This window comes from Notechis scutatus, chromosome 3 (assembly GCF_049901735.1).
Source record: "Notechis scutatus isolate UNSWTSFEM ecotype Mainland chromosome 3, rNotScu1.2, whole genome shotgun sequence".
Lineage (NCBI taxonomy): Eukaryota > Metazoa > Chordata > Lepidosauria > Squamata > Elapidae > Notechis > Notechis scutatus.
This window is the reverse complement of record NC_142011.1, coordinates 75,213,124-75,237,403: the sequence shown is the minus strand read 5'-3', so window position 1 is coordinate 75,237,403 and position 24,280 is coordinate 75,213,124. Positions and strand designations below refer to the sequence as shown.

Below are 24,280 nucleotides of genomic sequence, written 5' to 3'. Positions count from 1 at the left end.
ATGTTTCTGTACTCATCTTAGAAGTCATAGTATCATAAAGATCTAACACTATGGAACTTAAAATAGTTATATCAGGGTTAATCAAGTGGGGAAAAAAATTCTGAAATTTTTTGAAAAAAAATATGAAATCCAAAAAAGAAGATAATCACAAAGCATTTTTTGCAACATGAGCCAGTGATATACCCTTCTCTTTCTTCTGAAGGAATAAAATTGGACAGATAAAAATTTTGTTTACTTATTTATTTACCACCCATCACAATCACAAGATGACACTGGGTGGAAATTTTATCTTAAGGCGAATCTTTTCTTCTGTGAAAGGCACTTATTTCTGTAAGCTTTTTTGTTTTTATTTTATTGCTGGAAATAGTTCCACTTTCTAAATTTCCACTAGAAAAGAGATGTGACAATTATGGAAAGATACAACCATGTAAAGCAGTGTTAGGAATATAAAATAAACAACCAATCAATTAATAATGGTCTGTTTGTAAAGGATATTTGGGGCAGTAGGCCTTGTGTCTATTTTACACATCTGTTTTCTGACACATACAGTAATTAAACATTATTATTATTATACATTATTAAACATTATACATTTCATGTATTTCTTTTCTTCATATTCATTCATTGTCATTTTATATCTTGTAAGTTGACTTGCCTTTTTATGCTTAACTAGAGATTATTTCTCTATTGCTGTTTAAAAGGATAAATATGATTCAGAAAGTTTACAAGTCAGAGCTAAAGCATATTCTGTTTAAAGGATTCATCTTTCTCTAACACACAAAACCCCCTCTAAAAATATAACTAAAGAGAAGAGAAACAGGCTATATATCTCTTTGATAGATGAAACAATATTTCAAGATCTGATTACTATTTTGCATCACCCAGAAATGGCTAGCAAAAAAACATCATCAACATCAGAAAACATACTCTTCTTCAACAGTATTAAAATTATTTCCAAGAGGTATAATTCCCTTATTTTTCTAAAAGAATTTTACAAAGAAAACATGAAGAGTACTAAAAGTAATTGGCAAACCTAATACCATTTCCATCATTTTCACTTGGCAAACTGAAACTTATAACTGCCAGAGAAATATTCCTAGATGTAACGCCTCCTGAATCTACTCTACAATATAATGCTATCTTTTGAGTTTCACAAACACAATTTCTATCTTTTCTGTGCAAAGAAAAGAGTTTCTTTATTTGAAACATCCTTAGAAAAGCTGTAATACCTGATCTTTATCTTTAAAATGCATAGTATAGTTGTTTTATAACATTCCCCAAACTAGTGCCTGACAGTTGTTTTAGACTGCAATGCTCAGTCTTTTTATATTAAATAAATAGCAATAAGACTGATATTCCACTTTATGGTGCTTTACAGCTCTCTCTTAGAGGTTTACAGAGTCAGCATCTTGCCCCCAACAATCTGGGTCCTCATTTTACCCACCTCGGAAAGATGGAAGGCTGAGTTAACTTTGAGCCTGATGAGATTTGATCTGCCAAATTGCATGCAGCTGGCTACAGAAGACATAGCTTGCAATACTGCACTTTAACCACTGCACCACTGAGGCTCTTTATAATTTATAATAAATAAATCTTCCTTGCTGAAAGTCTAAGGAAAATCTGTAGTTCAAACTATTCAAAAAGCTATACAGTATTCTTGGAAAATTGGAAGTTTTGCCTCTGGCTTCTTGACACCAAATTCTTAACATGAGGAAAGGAGATGTAACTTCCCAAATGAAATCGGTAGATCTGCCATCATTCAGCCCTGCTTTATTTTTAAAGTAACTAATGGCTGAGACTATAGCGTCCAATAATAGTTGATAAAACCTTACTAGGGCTGTAGCATTGAGCAAAATATTAAAAACAACCAAGAATGTCTTCAACTGGCCCTAGATAAAACACTCAACAGAAGGCCAGTCTAACAATTGTGTTGCCACAGCACCCAGCTGGATGGCTGTTAGTAGTGAACAGACAGGACAAAACTGAAATAATAGCCTCTTGTTTATGTTCTGCACAATTGGTATTGAAAGTCATACTTTTGATATCAAAGGTAACTTATAGCTGCTATTACTAATCATTACTGATTTTTTTCTCTGTGGTCTATTTTTAATGTTATCAATTGCTTGAAAAAAATGAAAGGTTTTTCCCCCTTAATCAAGGAAGAACGCTACTTTCAAAATCTGTACCTTTGCAACTCAAAGAGGAGTTGCAAAGATGCAGGTTTTGTTTGTTGGTTTATCTGAGCATGTTTGTTTATAAACAGATTCTTCAGGAACAATACTTTGCATATCCTGGGTTTATGAATCCCAATGTACTGTAGTTAGCTTCTTCTTTTTAAAAAAAACTTTAATTACATGGTTGAACAACTTTCATTTTTCATTTTTGTTGCTATAGCTGGAACAGGAAAGCAAATGGTTGCCATAACATCATAGTGCTCCAAGATACAGTTAACTAATCATTTAATAGATTATTCCTCTTGATTTTACAATGGAATTAGGGCATTATTCCTTTTATTGGTATTATCTTCTTGGAAAATGCTATTGTAAATATTTCAGCAGAATTAAAGAACACTTTTAAGGTATCTGGCACACGCACATAGAGAGAGGGGGAGAGAGGGAGAGAAAGATGGGAGGGAGGGAGGGAGAGAGGGAGAGGGGAAGGAGGGGGAGAGAGAGAGAAAGAAAGAGAACAAGAACTCCTTTAAACTTTTGGTGTTGTTAGTTGCAAAGTCATGTCCAACCCATCGTGACCCCATGGACAATGTTCCTCCGGGCCTTCCTGTCCTCTCCCTTCTTCTGGAGTCCATTTAAGCTCACACCTACTGCTTCAGTGACCCCATCCAGCCACCTCAGTCTCTGTCATCCCCTTCTTCTTTTGCCCTCAATCTTTCCCAGCATTGGGCTCTTCTCCAGTGAGTCCTTCCTTCTCATTAGGTGGCCAAAGTATTTGAGTTTCATCTTCAGCATCTGGCCTTCTAAAGAGCAGTCAGGGTTGATCTCTTCTAGGACTGACTGGTTTGATCGCCTTGCAGTCCAAGGGACTCACAGGAGTCTTCTCCAGTACCATAGTTCAAAGGGCTCAATTCTTTGGCACTCAGCCTTTCTTATGGTCCAACTTTCACAGCCATACATTGCAACTGGGAAAACCATAGCCTTGACTTTTGTTGGCAGGGTGACGTCTCTGCTTTTTAGTATGATTACTAGATTTGCCATAGTTTTCCTCCCCAGGAACAAATGTTGTTTAATTTCTTTAATTTCTTGTAATCCAGTGGTGGGATTCAAAACTTTTTACTACCGGTTCTGGGGTGTGGCTTGGTGGGAGTGGCCATGTGACTGGCTGGGTGTGGCTTTTTTGTTTGCTTTTTTGCTGCCCCCACCCATTTTTGGGAGCTTCCTAGCCTCAGAGGAGCCTCTGGGGAGGTGTTTTTGCTCCCCTAAGGCTCAGGAAGGAAAAAAATCAAAGCATGGGAGGGGCACGCAACACCCCTCCAAGCTCCATTTTGGGAGCTCCCTAGCCTCAGAGGAGCCTCTGGGGGGCATTTTTGCTCCCCTAAGGTTCCTCTGGGGCTCTGAAAGGCAAAAAATGGAGGGGAGGCGCTGAGCTCCTCCCTCCATTTTTTGCCTTCCTGGCCCTCAGCAAGGGGAATCCCAGCACCGTTGATTGTCAGGAGGGAAAAAAAAAAAAGAATTACCTTAGGCGAATGTCAGGTGGGCGGGTAAGCGAGCATCGGGCGGGAGGGCGACCGGATCGGGGGCGTGGCCAGCCAGAACTTACTACCGGTTCGGCAACCCATGCCAAATTCTTGCTACTGGTTCGCTCGATCCGGTGCAAACCGGCTGAATACCACCACTGCTGTAATCTCCATCTGCTGTGATCTTTGAGCCCAGGAAAATAATACATGTCACTACCTCCACTTCTTCCCCATCTATTTACCAGGAATTGAGAGGGCCAGATGGCATGATCTTAGTTTTCTTAATGTTGAGTTTCAAGCCAACTTTTGCACTCTCCTTTACCTGCATCAAAAGGCTCTTTAGTTCCTCTTCACTTTCTGCCATTAGAGTGGTATGATCTGCATATCTAAGGTTGTTCATATTTCTCCCAGCAATCTTAATTCCAACTTTTGATTCATCTAGCTCTGCCTTTCTCATGATGTGCTCTGCATATAAGTTAAATAGGCAGGACGACAGTACACAGCCTTGCCGAACTCCTTTCCCAATTTTGAACCAATCAGTGGTTCCATGTCCAGTTCTCACTGTTGCTTCTTGATCTGCATGTAGGTTTCTCAAACGACAAATAAGATGGTCTGGTACTCCCGGACCTCCGGTTTGGGCTTCTTCGGCAATGGACTGAAATCCACGATCGTGAGCGGTTTCGATCCGTGCTCGCCACCAGACCACCCCAGCTGCTTGGATTTGAGGCTATAGCCACCCTATAGAGGTGGTGAAGAATGGGGAGATTGCCAGCGGGGTTGAGGAGAGCCGCATCTCTTCTCCTCAGCTGGCCATTACTCCCTTTCCCGAAGACGGTTGAAGCGGTGGTCAGAAATGGCCACCTCAAAAAAGATTCCTGACTGGACAAGATTATGCAGGAGGAAGATGAAGGATAAAGTTTTGACTAACCAGGTCGAATTGAGAAAGCAACTATACAAGGTACCCTGGGTTTTGAACTATAAAGAATAATACTGTCCCCAAAGAAGATTTTTGAAGCAGCAAAAGAGAGAGGAAAGGGAAAAGATTTGGTGTTTTTTTTTCTCATATTGACAGCTGTAATTGGCTTTAAAAGCTAAGAAGAGATCTGGGGACTTCCGGTTTGTCGGCTTCGCGGCGGCAGGGATTTGCGAAGCTGCGCGATCCTGCCGCGCTAGCCGTTTTTGGGGCTCCGACCCAGCCGGGTGCGGAGCTAGGCTGCCCTGCAGGGGCAGCTGAAGGTAGGGGATCCGGAGAAGGGTTTGGGGGTGCTGCAGACCCCCTCCTGGCCGGCAGAACCCCTTTTCCCAGGACGGTGCAGCGGCGGTCCGTAATGGCCGCCACAAAGCTGGCAGCCGGGTAAGAATGCGCAGGAGGAAGTGGAGAAAGTGATTGAGAGGAGAAAGTTTTTCTTGGCTCCTAGGACTCTAAGACATATTTAATAAAATTCCTGAAAAGTATGACTTTCTGAATAATACCTGCCAGAAGAGGAAAAAAGCGGCTGCTGGAAGGTGCTGAAAGGATAGCTTTCCCTCTTTCCTACGGAATAAATAACTGGATATTAAGAAACCTATTTTTTTAGGTGGAAATTGGTTTTAAGCGATGAGTGGGAAGAGAGAGGATTAAAAAGAAAATATTTGTATGCTAAGATTTGTTGGAGCAGATGCCTTAAGGATTTGAAGACTAGAATATATTGTAACAAGACTTTAAACAGATTTGGACTTTCTTTCTCTTTGATTGATATCACCCCAGAAGGAGAAAGTGAGAACTCTGCCTTGGTTTGGACTGATTGATAACTTTGGGACTGTTTTATCTTTTTTATTTTCTTTTGAATATTCTGGTTGTTGTAAGAAGAAAGAAGGAGAAAAGAAAAGAAAAGATTTATAATGGCTCTTTCTGTTGAGGAACTAAGAAATGGTGTGGAAGAAGCTTTCCTTTTCTTAGAAATGGCGCTTACTAATTATCAACAAAAATTACAACAGATGAAGACAGCAGAGGAACAAGAAAGAAAGGAAGGAGCCATCTTTAATGAATCTCAGAATTTGATCCAGAAAAAAGGAAGAGAGAAAGAAAAGAAAAGAAGAGAAAAGAAGAAAACTAAAGGATTTAAGGACTTAAGATCTAAAAAACATTTAAGAAAGGGAAAATAAAGTGCAAAACCAATATGATGATTGTAAACAAAGGGGAAAAGAAATACGACAGAGAAGGAAGCCGGTAAGGCAGAGGCTAGAAGAAGGGGGTAGAAAGGTTTGTTGGGAAAAGAAAGAAAGGGAAAAGGTGGAGAAAAGCTACAACGTTTTGAAATTAAATGGAAAAAAGAATTTTTATGGATAATGGATAAAGTATAATTTAAAAAAAAAAAAAGATTTTGCAAGGTACATAAGATGAGATGGTAGTATTGCAATGGTTTAAGAGTTGATAAGAGATTAAAATGTTAAAATGTTTAAAAATGATTGGTTTTAAAACTTAATAATAGGAGAGGTTTAGAATATTGTTTTAATTAAAGAGTTTAATAAAATTATGGTATTGATGTTATTATAAAATTTTTATTATAGTATTTCTTTTTAATATTTGGATTTATTCTCTAATTATGCATTAATTGTGTTGGATGTATTAGTTAGATAGAATGTACCAAGCAAAATCTGATTGGGTATTAGATATTACTTTAAAGATTAATTTGATTAACTTAGGGGGAGATAGAAAGGCATCATACTCTGATTAATGATTTCAGGAGAAACTGATTTTCTTTTTTTTCATAAGGGATGAGACAAAGGGATGATAAAAAATGGACAAAAGATACAAATATAATGATTTAAACTAAGATGATTAATTAAGGTAGAATTAAGAAGTGTGAAATATGTGGAGAAGTTAATATAGAAGGCTTAGAATGGTAAATAAAATAAGTAATGATATGTAAGATGAGCATGAATATAATTGAAGTCCATGAAGAGAGAGACACCTGGGTCCAAGTTACTTTCAAAAAGATATTTTTATGTTTTGTGTGTTGTGTGTATATGTCTTTTTTGGGGAGAATTGGTAAAAACTTGTAGAAATATAGAATGAGAATAATGGTAACTAAGTCAGAAAGAAACAGATGAAATAATAATAATGATATTGAATAAGAGTAAAGAGAAGTAAAGAGAAATTGAATAAGAGGTTTTGGTATATTATATGGAAATGGTTTAAAACAGAATCATAATTTATCTGACTTGTTAAATTTACAAGGGAAAAAGGTTTAAACATGTAATGAATAATGATAATTTGTGTGTTTTAAAAATTAATAAAACTTGTTTTAAAAAAAAAAAAAAAAGCTAAGAAGAGATCTAAGCACGAAATTGATATAAATCCACTTTGACAATAATAGGCAATTTTAAGATGAAAATAAAATGTCAAAGGGATAATGAAGACTTTTGGATATTTTAAATCCTTTAAAAGGAGGAAAGGAGAGAGAAAAAAAAGAAAAGGGTGGGATCTGGAAAAAATGGAGAAGACCACCTGAAATTAAAAAGAATTAACAGTGAAATTTTAACAAGACTCCTAAAAGATACATTGTAATTGAAACTTTGCTAAAAGATAACAGAACAGGAAAGAGAAAGTGGAAAAAAGAAGCAAGAAGAAACAGCTTTGGATTATTTGAATTACTTGGTGATCTTTGGAATTTTGGTTGTTGGATTTTAATGACTAAAATTAATCGGGTGGTTGTTTAAAAGTGTTTAAAATGGCATCACTCCGTGAAGAGCTAAAAATGGAACTTAAAAAGCAGAAAGAAGATACACAAGAGGGAAGAGGTTCTTTTGGCTTCATATTTCAATTTTTAGAAATGGAGATTTTGAACTATGAAAAACAACAAGAAATGCTTGCAGAACAAGAAGGGCGGGACAAAGAAGAAGCCATCTTTAATGATCAAGCAATTCTATGTGGGGTTAAAAAGGAAAAGGGTGGGAAGAGAGTGAAAAACTTAAGATCTGAAAAAACAACCAAAAAAAGAATAGCTTGAAAAGTAATTACAATACTAGGAAGAAGCAGAAGAGAGGATTACAGAAGGGAGAATTAGAATTAGAGAGAAAGGGGGTCAAAAAGGCGAGGGAGAAGAAGAGGGGGAAAATGGAAAGGAGAAGAAGTTATAAAGGACAGAAACAGGAAATAGAGAAGCAGGGAAAACGTACAAGGATTCACAGAGATAATGGGTGAAAACTTAATTGAAAGAGAGGATTCTGCAAGGGTACATTAGATAGTATTGTTATATTAGAAATAGTAATGGGTATAGAAAATATGAAATATAGGTGATTAAAGTGATAGATAAAATTGGTACTGTTATATAATGGAATGTAACTAAATGAAATAAAGAGAATAAGAGAATGAAAGTGGGAAAGGATGGTAATATTTAACTGTTATTAATGATTTATTAAAATATAATTGAAAAGAAATATGAATATCAGATGTTAAGATGAATTTGAATAGAATAACAACTCTATTAATTACTTTACTTTCTTTTCTGTTTAGAATTTATTGATTTTTAAGGGAATGTACCAAATAGAACTTGGTTGATAAATTATATGAAATGGGATGTTATAACTGTATATTTTAGAACCTAGTGTGTATTTCTAAGGGAATGTACCAAGAAGAATTCGGTTGATAAGAGTTATATGTTATAAAATAGAGGTTAGAAATTGAATGTTATAATTGTCAAGATATAAATTAAATCTTAAATGAAATTTGAATGGACAGTAATTTAAAGATATAAAGTTGTTACACTCCAGTTAGTAATTACAGGGGAAATCTTGTTTTATGAGAAAAGAAAATACGAAATTGTAAATAGGACAGACAAAAGTATAAATATAATGATTAGAAAGAAAAGATGAATATGTAATCAAGTTTTTGTCTGTATAGAGGAATGATAACCTGGAATCATGCTGTTCTCAAAAAGATATTTTAATTGTATGTTTTATGAAAACCCAAATAAAATTTTTACAAAAAAAAAAAAAAGATGGTCTGGTACTCCATCTCTTTAAGGATTTGCCACAATTTGTTGTGATCCACACAATCAAAGGCTTTACCATAGCCAATAAAGCAGAAGTAGATGTTTTCTGGAACTCACTAGCTTTCTCCATGATCCAGCATATGTTGGCAATTTGATTTCTAGTTCCTCTGCCTCTTTGACTGACTGTACTTCTGGTAGTTCTAGATCCACATACTGCTGGAGTCTAGCTTGTAGGATTTTGAGCATAATTTTACTAGCATGTGAAATGAGTGCAATGGTGCGGTAGTTTGAACTTTCGTTGCATTGCCCTTCTTTGGAATTGGATCTTTAATCTTTTAATACTTCAAGCTTTAGGATCCTTCAAATATATAATTTAATTTACACCTCACCATTCACTCATCCTAGCAAGTTTGCATTTGTTTGTATATATGCTGAGCAGTTTAGCATTTAGTAAGCAAGTTTTTAGTATTTTAAAGCAGTTTTACAGTCTTGCTATTTTTACTATTTCTTGAAATTGTTTAAAAATTAAGATTCTATTTATATAGGATTATTATGAATAATTTATTATTCTTTTTATTGGTTTTAGAAATGCTTGTGCTTTTTCATTTGAACTTTGTAACTTTTTATAACAATTCTACAAATACTGGTCAGTAACTATAACAATAACAATTATAGATAGTCTTTGACTTACAACAGTTCATTTAGTGACCATTCAAAGTTACAATGGCACTAAAAAAAGTGACTTATGACCGTTTTGCACACTTATGACCATTGCATCATTCCTATGGTCATGTGATCAAAATTTGGATGCTTGGCAACCGACTCGTATTAATAACCACATTACTATCTTAAAAACTGCAGTTATTCAATTAACAACTGTGGCAGGAAAAATGGTAAAATGTGGCAAAATTCACTTAACAAATAATTTCGCTTAGCAACAGAAAATTTAGGTTCAATTGAGGTCGAAACTCAAGGACTGCCTATATATAGCCCATAAAATATAAATGTCCAAGCAGAGAATCACCTATTTCAAACTGTATTATGTTATACTGTATTACTTTGTCTAGTATCTGAACTTTTGATGTCGGCATGACCATATTTAATTCTTATTTATTTATTTGAGCCTGCTCTGCTGCTTGGGTTAAAGAAGGAGCTTTTGAAAAACTATTTTCCAATACAATAATTAAATAGTGGGGCAATCAAATATTTTCAAAAGAATCACAAGACATTGTATTGTCTCTTTCAGTGTTATATTTGGGGATTTTGTTTTGTTTGTTTTGGTATGGTCTCAAAAACATAAGCGCACCAATGTGCCTACCGTCCCTGTCCTATTGTTTCTTTTATTTTTCTTATATGTATTCATTTCATGTATTCATAACTAAGTTTATCCTTATACTTATTATCTTGTAAGCGATTGACAAATCAAATACCGTATTTATCGGCGTATAACACGCACTTTTTTCCCCCTGAAAATAGGGGGCAAATGATGTATGCGTGTTATACGCCGATCTAACGTTAAGAAGCCTTCGGTGAATGCTGCTGGGATCGGGGATCAAGGACACAAATGAAAGAAGGGGAGGGAGGAAGCAACCGAAGCCTGTCCTTCTCTCTGGGTCAGCTCTCTCAGTCGCTCTCTCGCTCCTCCACCAGCACAGGAAGAAACTGCTTCAAAGAAGCGGGGGCTTTTCCTGTCGCCTCTCCCCACACCCCCACCCCGTCCGCCCGCCCGCCCGCCCGCCCGCAGTGCTCCGTTCTGCCTGCCTGCCTGCCTTCGTTAATGGTTGAATCGGAACAGCTTCGGCTGAGTAAAAGAGGCGAATAGTTATTATTCTCAGCCGAAGCTGCTCCCAAACAACCAGAAACTAAGGCAGGCAGGCAGAATTTTTAAAATTTTTTCCTGAAATTTCCCCCTTAAAATGAAGATGCGTGTTATACGCCTGTGCGTGTTATACGCCGATAAATACGGTAAATAAAATAAATAAATAAAACAAAGTAAAATCCATTGAGGCTGTTAACTCAGTATAGACATGGGTTTTTGTCTAAAGCCAGGATTTTTTAAAAAGAAAACATTATAACTGCTTTCTAATTTGCTCTTTGATTTGCAGGAAGAGAGAAAAAAACCCCAGCATTAGTGTAGCCTTTCAGCTGTTGTCGGCAACTCATCGTTTCCAACCAATATGACCAATTGTTAGAGATATTGAGAAGAGGTAATTTGGGAATAACAGAAGTTTCCCATCCATGCTAGATGAATTTTTCACTAGGTTCAACTGTAATTATCAAAGAAAAGAGATAAAAGGGTTTGATTTGTTTGTTAATTAACTGAACTGTCTAAGCAATGCAAAATTGGGATACAGCTTTAAGTCAGAACCGTCATGGTTTTCTTCCCCCTTTTCACAGAGCTGAAGAGATCCAGTTTGAGCTTCTTCGGTGACAGACCGAAATCTGCAATTGTGCGCAGGACATAGAGAAACAGGGAAAATGTACAAGACACAGAGATATTGGGTGAAAACTTAATTGAAAGGGGGATTCTGCAAGGGTACATAAGGTAGTATTGTTATATTAGAAATAGAAATGAACTTTGAAAATATGAAACAAGTGTGATTAAAATGATAGATAAAATACTCATTGTAATGGAATTGATTTTTAATAAATATATGAAATAAAGAGAGTGAGAGAATGAAATTAGGAAAGGAGGGGAACATTTTAATTATTATAAATGTGTTATAAAAATTTAAGTGAAGAGGAATATGAAAGAAACATGAAAAATTATGGAAATATTATAAGTGTTCCTAGAAGTATGATATCCTATTGAAAAGGAATGTTAAAGATGTCAAAGATTATAACTAACATTAATGTTAGAACTGAATTGGAATAGAATAAGTATTTTATTTATTATTGTTATATATATTTTCTCTTTAAGAACTTAGTGCGTATTTTAAGAATGTACCAAGCAGAATTGAACTGGAAGTTATGTGTTATATTGAATGTTATAGTTGTAAAGGCATAAATTGAAGTTTAAATAAGAGTTGAATGGATAAAAATTAAAAGATACAAAGGTGTCATACTCCAATTAGTAACTACAGAGGGAAATTTTGTTTAATGAGAAAAGAAAATATGAAATTGAAACAGGACAGACAAAAGTATAAATATGACTAGAAAGGTATTGAAACTTAGAAAAAGATATATATAATTGAACTTAGAAAGGAATGAGATAATTAAAAGTAAGATTGAGAAAACTAAGGGAAGGGAAAAATTATTGAGAAAATGTTAAAATAGTAATAAGGGAAGGGAAGGGAAGGGAAAACTAAGGGAAGGGAAAAATTATTGAGAAAATGTTAAAATAGTAATAAGATATGGAATAGAACACAAAGATGAATATGAAATTGAATTTGTGTCTGTATGGAGAAGTGATAATCCGGGACCATGCTATTCTCAAAAAAAGAAATTTTACTTGTATTATGTTTTGTGAAAACCCAAATAAATTTTTTATTAAAAAAAAAAAAAACTTTCTGCAGACTCCTACAGATATTCCAGCCTTTTGATAGATCTCTTTCTGGACAAAATTTCATTTTTGCTGCTCTCAGCCTGTTCTCCTATAATATTTCACCGAGCTGCTTGCTTGGCACTTCTAGTTTCTTTTCTAAAGAAGCATTGATTTGAAAGAGCTACAGAATTCATCTTATAGCAATCCATTCTTTTACAAACAAGATCAACATTATGACTTATTTCCAGTTCTACATCTAAGGATATATTTATTGCTTACAAGAATATTTAAAATTAAACAAGAGCCATATTATCATTCCAATGCTTTGTCTTGTGCTATATAGCAAGTATGAAACATTAGTTTTTCCAGACTTACTGACTCTTGCTTTTGAGTTCTGGACAGTATTATAACTGCGGCATAAAAGTACTGTAATGCCAAACAGAATTTGAAAATAAGCTGTACTATACATTCAACATACAGTCTTTATTTAGTGACAAGAATTGGGACCAGCAAATCAATCATAAAATGAAATAGTTGCTAATTGAAACTACGACTGGGCTTATGATTTTACTTCAGTTTTCCCCTGTTTTACATATCTCTGAGGGTCATAAATGTGAAGACTGGCCATATATGGGGAAAAAAAATATAGCTTGCTGCAGCCATTTAATAAGGACTAGCTGTAATTCATATTACCAGAATGGCTGTATTTATTCAAATTAATGTCCAGCTCAAAATGTATTCTATAACTCAGCGTTTCCCAGCCTCAGACGTGTGGACCTCAGCTGCCAGAATTCTCCAGCAAGGATGAATGAAGTGTACACATCTTAAAGCTGATGAGGTTGAGAAATACTGAGCTAGCTTATAGCATCTCTAAATTTGGCCACAATTTTACTTCTGTTGATCCCAAACGCAAAAATGGATTGACACAGACCATTTCTATATGACGCCACTCTTCATCAAATGACTTACCAGATTCTCTGAGAGGAACTTTTGTAAGTGTTGTAAGGCAACAGTGATGGCTCAAAAACATTTATATTCTAATAGAAAGGGCTTTGATCAAAAAAGCAATTGCTGTATAAATTATACATCCAGGTGAGCATGAAACAGCTACAAAATCAACTGGGGTCTCTCAGTCTGTGAGAGTTTGACTGCAGAAGTCCTCAATCAAACATGAAAAAAATGTTTAATGATTTAAACAGTTATTCTCAAAATTAGACAATCTTTTTCTAGGTCATTGCCTGAATTTTGCTAGCCAAAATTGATTTATCAAACATATAGATTAAAAAACTTACAGTCACAATCAGACCCTTTTCCTGGAAATATTTCACCAGCGGAACAGCATTCTGCTTGAAATTAGTCAGGCGTCTTTGTGTGGCTTTCAGATTATCATCTGGCCTCCCCTGCTGTTCAGCGCGCTTCATTAGGCGTTCTTGGAGCCGTTGATTTGAGCAGGACAAGAACACCACCAAATCTGGGGTACAGATCTGCAAAGAAGATAATCCAAATGATGAAAAGATCAACATAGAGAAATGTATTCAGGTTACTGTCACTTATCCATCTGTGAGTCACTTGGTTGAGTTGAGGGGCTATAGAAATTGAATGAATGAATGAATGTTGTTGTAAACCACCAACTTTTGCCATTTTTTCAAGAGCTTTAGCATTGAACCTATGCATATTTTTGTGAGAAGAGAAATATGATCTCTGTTAACATCCCAAGAGAAATTATTTCCTTCTTTTAAATTACGTTGAGGATAACTGATACATCCAACAGGTAGTCTGTGTAGACTACACTGTAGATTATACTGTATCTAACACTGTGTAGACTAAGAAGAAAGAAGACTCTCTTTTCTCCCTTCTTGCACCCCAACGCCCATAGCTACAACTTGATGAGAAAGAGCAATTTGTCACCCCCTTTTTTGATTTGAAAGAAAGGTAACTCCAGCTGGTAAGGAAGATGCAGGAAATGATACCAGCTGGCATCTAGAAGTGCCTGTATAAGCATGGTATGAAAACACTAGAAACAGAAAAGATAGTGCCACCCCACACGATTTTAGCACACCCATTCCTGCTGTTCAGGCCAAAGGCACTTGTCACAGACTGTGATGGCCATGTTCTCGGTAATAAGGGCTCTTTATAATAACATAGCATAAATAAATAATCCTAATTGAACTGAACGCCTTTTACCAAAGAGTTTGTTGGGTTCAAGTCTTAATGCTGATATTTATGTTTCAGCACACATGATGGAGATAATTATGTTCTTTGAAAATAATTGAGCGGAATGAAACTGTCACAAATAATTGGCCTGATGATTAGAGTCCATATAAAATAACAGGATAACCTAAGCAGCCATACAATTAAAAGATACAGAGGGAATTTATTTTAAGTTGTTTACTTAAGGAAGACAAATATTCAAGACAGTTTGTCATTTCGTAAGGAGTGTACTGTCAATGCCAATTGCATTTGGAAAGGAAATTTTTAAAAATAGGGTGGTTTGCCTATTAAACCTTGGAAAAATTAGCTAATGTTATAAAAGAGAATGCAGTCAGAACCGATGTGTGTAATTATCTAAAGAGAAACTTGTATCTCATGTCTGTGTTCTTCTTGTACAAACTAGTCTGCTGTCTACAGCTTATATATCACACTCCTACCACAAATCTTGGAAGTTTGGTACATATATTATTAAATATACAGCTAATTAACTAAGCTTTACAATTACAATCATTATGTGACCAAATATGACATCATCTCTTCACAGTAGTGCTTGCAGGATCTACAAGTTTATCAAAATGGAAAAAAAAACCTTTATTAAAAAAAAATAAACATTTGATAGTGATAGCAAATCCTCAAAACTGGAAATGCTCAAAGGCCATAAAGGCAGAACATCACATTACAGCCACCCGCTCAGGATATCACATCACGAAACTTAGGAGGTTACACCACAAAACCTCAGGATGTTACAACACAGCCAACAATCCAGGAGATTACAGCACAAGACCCAGGATGTCACAACAATAGAACTCAAAAGGTCATCACACAGCCCATTACCCAGGTCATTACAACACAGGAGGCTGATAGACACACAGCCAATACCTCAGCCACACATGTTCTTACGAAAAAGCCAACCAATCTGCAAACATCAACTCCATCAACCAATCAAGAAATAACAACACAGCCAACCTCCCCACCAGTATTTAAAGAGAGACGGCAGCTCCGATCACGCTTTGCTCGCACAAGCACAAAGCCGAAAGCACCAGCCTGAAGATGGCGAGTGGGACCTCGTCGAAATGTCACCAAGATACTCTCAATCTTACACGGGAAAAGACCCGAACACACCAAGACCTGCATACACACACACACACACACACACACACACACAAAGTGAAATACCACTTATGCATTGTCACAAAATCTCCAGAACCGTAAAGCCTACAAACTTGAAATTTGGCACGTATGTTCCTCTTGGCTTCTATGTGCTCGCTAAGAAAGGATTTTTTGAAATGACCATCAGAGCATTAGTATTTCGTATATTACTATTAACTTGCTCTGATGCTAAGGAGTTCTACTCCCTCTCCCCCCCTGCAAAACACAAGCAGAAGAGTTTCAGTTTCACAGCAGCAAGCATCTTTAGTACAGAACAGTTGAACTAAGCCACGCCCAGGCTCCTTGCTGTCTCCTTGCTCACACAGCAAATACTGTTTCAGTTTCCAAAGAGCCCTCAACTCTCTCACACACTGACAGGACGCTAGCCAGATGAATACCCATGGATGCTGGTAGGCAGAGGCAGAATTCCCCCCCCCCTTATTTTCCTCCCCAAAAATTAAGCCCGACCACATAATTTCGTAGCAAAGCATGGGTATCGAGCTAGTATAGTTATATATATATAGTTATATATGTGTGTGTGTACACACATGTTCATATATATACCGTGCATATATGTATATGTGTATGTATACATATACACACAAACATGTGTGTATATATATACACACACACACAGAGTATACACACATGCACACATATATAAATACATGCATAGAAATATGCATATATACAGTATATTTGTTCACAGCAAAGGATTTCACATAACAATTTCAAATTTAGCACATATGCAAAACAGACACTAAAAGGCAGCTCAAATATTGCAAAACTACTTTTTGTCTTTAAAAGATTTATAGGAAATGTACAGAAAAAGGTATCCTGTACCCCATCTCCCTCTCGAGAGGAATCAGGTGTTCTCCAAAAGTCTCTTTAAAGTTTCTCTCAATTGAAGGCTGACTGAGGAATTAGTTAAGTTTCATTATAAAATAAAATACAGAAGAAAAAAAAGAGAAAGAGAGAAAAAAGTGCAAAGACAAAAAAAAAGAAAAAGTGATGACTTCCAACTGTTTTCAGTGCCGTAAAATACAGAAGAAATGTAACCTCAACCTTTTGCTTTACATGAAATTCTTAAAGCAGTTTTTATGGAAAATCCACGATTGTTCAAAAGAAGATTCTTGGAGGAAGTGAAGAAGAAAGAATCAGAGGATGTATTTTTGCGTAAGAGAAGCACACTGGTAAAAACAGAAGCTAACTTGAAACAAGGAACAAAGAGAAATAAAGATGAAGGGCACAGACATAAGGTGGTATGATCTTCCCTCAAAACAGTTACTCAACTAATCTTAGGCTGGCTCATCTGTTATTTTCTAGTTGGACACAACAAAAAGCCTTTCCATCTTTTAATTCTTGGAAAAGGAAATAGAATATGACTGCTTGAGATATATATATATATCAGCAATTATGTAATTTGTTATAATACGTACATCCCTTCTTTTCCTCACTATAATAGAGATAAAGATGGAGACTTGGTTACAATGAAAAGGGGAAAACACTTGGATTTCATGAATATGTCCACAGTAAATATAAAGGTGAAATTTGATTCCTGCTAGAATTACAGACAAGTCCAAAAACAATGCACAGAGGCCAAGAATATGTATAAATACCTCAGAAAATGTGTGGCATCTGGTTTGCCTATCATGCTAAGTCCTGCAAAGAAATAATTTTACAGCTTCTTTTGATACATTAATCCATGTTTGATGTTTATTAGATCAAAACTGAGCCTTGTTTCATGTCTTTCTCACATAACAATTGTAGTGATCATATTTTCTTGGAAAAAATAAAGGACAAATTTGAAAAAGGGGCTTATTTAGAAAAGATTCATAAGAATAAAAAATTATTTATTGTTATAACACAAAACAAAGAAAATCTTTAAAAAAAGCTATCATAAAAATATCTCATTTCAAATAGTGTATGTAAATCTGTTTTAAAAAGAAATTTCAAATTTTATATTTTTCACAGGAATGTGAAAGACTGTATTAAATGGTACAATTTGCATGGTAAAAGTTAAATGGGTAAAATAAAGGACAGAAGTGAGTTTCTGAAAAATAAATAAATCTAAAGGACAGCTTTTTAAAATAAAGGACATATTTTTATCTAATTATAATATAATATTTTAGTGATTTCTTAAACCAATTTGTCATTACATGAAAACCATGAAATTGTACTTTTAAACCAGAGGAGGTAACAGGCCAAGTTGGCACATTCTGGTTTATGACGAGAAATGGAATTACAGGTTCCCATTGTGGGATAATTTATAGCAAATTATAATTATCAAACTACAATGAAATATTAAACTATAAGATAAAGTTACAGTACAAATATTACAGTAGGCAAAGGTTTCCTCGTGTATAGCATCTGCAAGGTAGAGGACCAAGGACTAAACATATTTGATGACTTTATCATGTAAATGCCACAACTTACATATTTTAGTCAGATGTTCGGAAACAAGGAAATAATGGCAGCATTTTTATGTTGATGAGTTATTTTGATGTTGTGACAGTTTGTTGTCGATACCACTGCTCTTCAGGCTGTTAAATTGTAATCTTGCTAGTACAGAAAAGCTCACCCATAGCTCATGTGGGACATAATGAATAGTACAACCCTTAGTAATCATTACAGTCCTATCAGCTCAGTGCCCTTATATGGAACAATTGAAAAATAAAAATAAACTTGGACTCCCTTGAATTGAGCTTAATTCCTAATAACTTTATGGATATCCTATGCAGGTTTTCAAATAACAAAATGGAAGTAGTAAAATGCTTGAGAAAACTAAGAACAATTAAAAAAAATTAGCCTAATTCAGCATCAACTGCTGCTTCTTTTTTACCACTCCTCAAATGATTAGTGAAAACAGAAGTCCAATATCAACGCATAGTCTTCTGTCTTTGGCTAACACAAGCTGAATGCGTGCTCTGAGAGAAAAAAATAATCAGAAAATCAGTCTTTAGGTGTCAACCTCTAGCCACCCCTCAATAATTGCCAATCTATAATTTTCAATGTGCTACAATATAAGGTTGCTTTTCAAGGTACCAAGCACTATTAATGGAAAATTTGTATGAGAAGAAAGTAGGGATAATTAAATTGTAGGCAAGCTCTCTAAATCTATATTTAGAGACATTAACAAGAGTAAATGTTCATGCATACACTTTCTACAGTCTATTCTTGCGTTATAACTAACAGTATATTACCTGCCAATTTAGGGAAACAGTTGGCAGGTAGAAAAAGAAGTAGACCTAATCATAATAATGTATTATGCTGTCATAAAGCATACATTCAATTGTTGTTATTCAATGTAACCAGAGACATCTTTAGTATTTCTACTCTTTTACTAATAAAATCATTATGAACAGCTGCAAAATTCATGTGTGACAGTCTAAAACATTTTTTTTTAAAAACCAGACATTATCATCACCAGATGTCTTTTGAATTATCAAAAAAAGCCCCTGGGAAGGAAAAATGTGTTTCATAGGACAAATTCTGCTGCCATTTGACAGGATCTTATTTTTCACAGGATAAAAGTCACCTTTACTTGTACATTTAAAAAAGTATGCAACTCAGCACTACTTAAAGTAGGATAGATCTTGACAATGACATTATTCAGATAAAGTCCCAATGGCTCTTCCAACTGAAGAGAAAAACAACAACAACTGATCCTTCAGCAGATTTAGTAAGTGTTCCTTTTATAGGTACCTATTTTTAAAAATGAAAGGCTGATATTGACATTATTAGATGGGAGCATCACATTTCCATAACAACAAACAATACTCAAGACAAAACTTTGTTTTCATATGCGGTCCTACAGCCATTGCATCAGTTAACAATTTTTCATTCAGAAATCTATATCCTTTAAGATCCCATTATGGTGGCTATTATGAGAAAAAGAACACAAATCAAGTAACACTTGACAGTCCATTAGTTCTAGTATTTTATGCTTCTCTTATACAATATTCCTCATGTGCTTGAGTTATTGTCTGGTTTCTAAAGGAGATAGCTTAAATTCACTGAACACAAATTAATATTTATTACATCACAGGAATATTTTTAAAAACCCACTTACGATCTTGTTTTTAAGTTTCCTGGGCTCAAAATTTCCAAGTCCTTCCTTCCTTCCTTCCTTTCTCCCTCCCCCTTCTTTCTTTCTCTTTTGAGCCAATCTGGACTCTGAGTGATTGCCTGGATAATTCCTCCTGCAGTTTTCTTGGCAACATTTTCAGAAAACGTTTGTCAAAGGCAGGACTAGAACTCAAAGCATCACAGTTTGTGACTCAGGGCCTTTAACATCTACACCAAATCAGCTCTTTAGCACTTTCCTTAGAAAGCTCAAATGTCTTTCAAAGTGTAAAGAGTCAAGCCACTTCAATAAGCTGTTAGGGTAATAAATAAAGGAAAGAAATAAAAAATATTATATAGAGAGTAAAGAGTTACTCTATAACAGGGGTGGGCAAACTTTTTGGCTCGGGGGCCGCATTGACTTTTAAAATTTGACAGACGGGCCGGGTCAGCACAAGATTTTTTGGGAATCGCCCCCCACCCTTCCGCCCCTCTTCTCCTCCTTCCCCTCCCCTCGGAGGCCCCCTGAGTCAGGAGTTGCTACCGCCGGCGCGCTCGCGCGGCTCCAGTCCCGTTGCCTTGGGAAGGAAGGCAAAGAGCCGTGGCGGTGCTTTGCAACGGGAGCAGCAGCACCGGAGGCTCAGGCTCAGCGGCTCCTGGTTTTGCCTTTTCCTTCCCAAGGCAACGCGGGACTGGAACCGCGCGGAGCTGCGCCAGCGATAGCAACTCCTGACAGCCCCAGCCGGACACCTGAGTGGAGCCCGGGCGAAACTGCCTGTTGCTGCTGCCGGAGCACCGCCGGTCGCTCTCCCAAGCAGCCCGCCCACCCGCCGGGCTTCCCTCTGCCACGCGGCTCGGGCCAGGCGCCGCCGCGAGTTAAAGGAAGCGAAGTTGCTGGGAAGTTGCTCGGTGCTGGGAGCAGGCTTTAAGTGCCGCCGAGCAAAGTTTAAGCAGCCCGCCTGCCCACCGGGCGGAACCCTTCCCGCTCCTCGGCGGAAGACGCTCCAGCCTGCAAACTTTGCCTTTGCAAAGCCCTGGAAACCCGGAAACCGAGCAACTGCCCAGCAACTTTGGCTTCCTTTAACTCGTGCTCGCGCCTGGCGAGGGGCCCGGAGCCTCCTCCAAGCAGCCTGCCCGCCCGCCCGCCGGCTTCCTTCGCCACGCGGCTCAGGGCCAGCGCGCGCCCGAGTTAAAGGAAGCCGAAAGTTGCTGGAAGTTGCTCGGGTGCTGGGAGCAGGCTTTAAAGTGCTGCCCGAGCAAAGTTTAAGCCTGGAAGCCCCGGAAATCTGAGCAACTTCCCAGCAACTTTCAGCTTCCTTTTAACTCGCGGGCGCTCACGACTCGCCCCAAGCCGCACGGCAGCCCGCTCCAAGCAGCCCGCCCCGCCCGCCGGGCGGAACCCTTCCCGCTCCTCGGTGGGAAGACGCTCCAGCCTGCAAACTTTGCCTTTGCAAAGCCCTGGAAGCCCCGGAAAACTGAGCAACTTCCCAGCAACTTTTGGCTTCGTTTTAACTTGCGGGTGCTCGCGCCTTGCCCCGAGCCACACGGCGGAGGGAAGCCCGGAGCGCCGCCGGTCGCCTCCTCCAAGCAGCCCGCCTGCCCGCCCGCCCGCCGGCTTTCCCTCTGCCACGTGGCTCAGGGCCAGGCACGAGCGCCCGCGAGTTAAAACGAAGCGGAAAGTTGCTGGGAAGTTGCTCGGGTGCTGGGAGCAGGCTTTTAAAGTGCCGCCCAAGCAGGACCGCCGAGCCGGGAAACGGGGCACCAAGGCAGGGCAAAGCTCCACCAGCAGCGGCCTAGCTTTAGGTGGCTCCAAGCAGCCCGCCCCGCCCGCCGGGTGGAATCCTTCCTGCTCCTCGGCGGAAAGACGCTCCAGCTTGCAAGCTTTGCCTTTGCAAAGTTTAAGCCTGGAAGCCCTGGAAAAAAAAGGGGGATCGGCGGGGACTCACCTTCGGAGAGGTCGCACTCGAAGGTGATTTCGAACTCCCAGCCGAGGCCTTTGCAAATTTCTTTTCTTTCCTACCCCTAGAAACAGTCCTCCGCACTGTTTTGCAGCTTTGGGGGCCACGCGGCACAGGGCAATACGCCACGCCCAATGATTTTTTTTCAGGGGTGGGCCGGATTGGACAGACCAATGGGAGCGATTTTTTTTCAGGGGCGGGCCGCATTGGACAGACCAACGGGCTGGATGTGGCCCGCGGGCCGTAGTTTGCCCACCCCTGCTCTATAAGCATGTCTTATTTTGATGTTAGGCAGTTGTTTTCCTATGTATATAGAAGTATTTATCTCTATAGGCATTTCTTATCTTGCTGTTATGGAAAATATTTCTCTTTGTGTTGTAAAACTAGCCTGCAATTAATTACATCTCTCATATGAAGACACATGATTATCCCATCTAAATCAATCTGAATGGACCGTACTCCCTGGGAACATCACTCCCTACATTTGGAGCAATATACACCTTTTGAAGTATGCTGTTAATAGCCCTCTTAAATGGTCAGTTGTGATCGATTAACAGACAATAGGAGAAAGGATACTGAAAGATAAACAAGTGCCAGGAGGCCATTTGTCTTTTTGCAGGAAAGATGCAAATCTAACTTAGAGTGTTTTACAATGCAATTACTCAACTTCTAAAAGAATCTTAAGGTATAAGAAGAGTCAGTTTCGCCTACATGCTTTGTAACTTTCCGCATATATCTGTGTGTGTGAGAGGAGAGGTCTTACCCTTTTATTGATCAATAAAAGTTAGCTTTTGTTCTTCAAAGCCTCTGCTTAAGTTCATTTTTGTCACATCATGATCTTAAGTTATAGCTGAACCTTACAAAGCAACTGAAACTGTACAGCTTTCTAAGCTTTGCAATATTATATACAGTGGCTGAATTAGTACATAATTAAACTATAGCTTGGTGTCATGAAGCTGTGCTTCTGAGTCTTTTCTTATTTTCCTCCAGCAATTTCATTTCCACTGTTAATAATACAAATAAACATGATATTTGAACCAAGATAAAACATGCTTAATCTTAGTATGGTTTATCAAAGTCAGACTGTTTCAAACTATGATTTATGAGGCTACATAATTTAGTAAACTGGTTAATATAAGCCACAATTGAGAGTGCAGATATTATCATTATCTGAGATTAATCAAAAACAGATGGAAGTTTATGAACTCTAGGACAGAAAAATGGTTGGAAAATCCATAACTATAGTTCATGGTCATAACTCAGCACTATTAGCAGTAAAAATTGTGCAGCATTACATATAATTAATTACTTCTAGAACTGACATTTCTCCTTCCTCCTAGTTGCCAAGTTGGATGAGAAACTATAGGCATAGTTCCATTGCCTTTAGGACATTCTATTCCAAAATGACAAATTAAAGTAATATTTGGTTACATTGATCTGCAAAGGTGATTGGAATTCAACCTAAAGTAAGTGTTGTGGGATTCACCTTTATGTACAGTTCACCTGATTTAGCATTTGATTCTGCGCTTAAAAACTGGGATCTGAACCACGGACAGTTGTTCCGAGCTATACTAATGCCAATTTTCATCATGATTCCAATGCAAACTCTGCCCTTTTGAACTCACATAAGGTTACGCACAAGTATAGAGGTGGAATTGCTATCACAGTATCTTAACACGTATGTTCTCTTGCTTGCTTTTCGCCACCCTTGAAGAAAATGATAAACTGAACCTATTTGTGAACCTATTACATTGAAAATACTGCTGGAGATGAAATCAATGTTCTCCATCATTTCTGCATGCAAGTTCAACTGCAATGCAGTCATTAAGGGATCACATCATATTATGAATCAACCCAGTCACTGATTGATCAGTGATCTCTTTCATGCTTGGTATTCTGATGAAGACAGCACCGAGGAACAAAAACTTACACCTGCAACCTCTCAAAAAATGTGAATAGAGAAATAATATTGCAAGAAATCCATGGACTTGGATTCAAACAGATTCAGAGTAAATGTACCAGGACTTAAGTATGCCATGACTAACCTTATTCACGAATACATTTAAGTAAAACTAAGTCACCATGTCCAGTGAAGTGGGAGATAAATGAAATTATTTATAGATTATTCAAACCAGTGTGATTCTCTTCAAAGACCTGAACTAAGATTGCAGTCTTGCTCTGGCTAGTGATTTTGTCCATATATTGTCACACTGTACATTATAAGACATGTTGACTAGAAAAATTCATTTACCTTACCAAAAAGGGTCTCAACACTTACAATTTATCTACAAATAAATTATGATTAATTATGATAAACAAAACTATTAGCCTAGTTTACAAAGGTTGAAAATTGCACAGGAATGTAAATGGTATTCAGCAATTAAAGAGTACATGAAAACATTTTCTGTCTGAAGGAGAGTATTAAACACACTAGTCTTGCAGATCTTTCTGCCTGAATTACAAGTTAGTATAAAGCCAGCATTTATGTGCCTAGAATGTAAAGAGCTTGGAATGTTAAGTGCCTGGAATGTAAAGAGCTTTCAGATATTTGTCAATTCTCTGAAGCTGTAATGTGGGGGGAAACTGTGTTTCTTTATGTCAGGGGTGTCAAAGGCCCATAGGCCAGATGTGTTATGTGCTGGCCTTGGCCCCGCCAGTTTAGTGAAGGGAGGAAAAGTCCCAGTATGTCACATGATGATGCTGTGACTACGTGAGTTTGACATCCCTGCTTTATGTAAAAGATGTA

At 37.5% G+C, this 24,280-nt stretch overlaps 1 protein-coding gene across 1 annotated transcript in view; it reads right to left on the bottom strand.

Annotated features, from left to right (window-relative positions):
* Nucleotides 1-24,280, bottom strand: part of AK5 (adenylate kinase 5) — a 142,329-nt gene that overhangs the window by 84,165 nt on the left and 33,884 nt on the right. Inside the window, exon 6 of the mRNA XM_026679324.2 lies at nt 13,444-13,635. Within this exon, the coding sequence (XP_026535109.1) occupies nt 13,444-13,635 (192 nt within the window). The remainder of the gene's footprint in view (nt 1-13,443; nt 13,636-24,280) is intronic.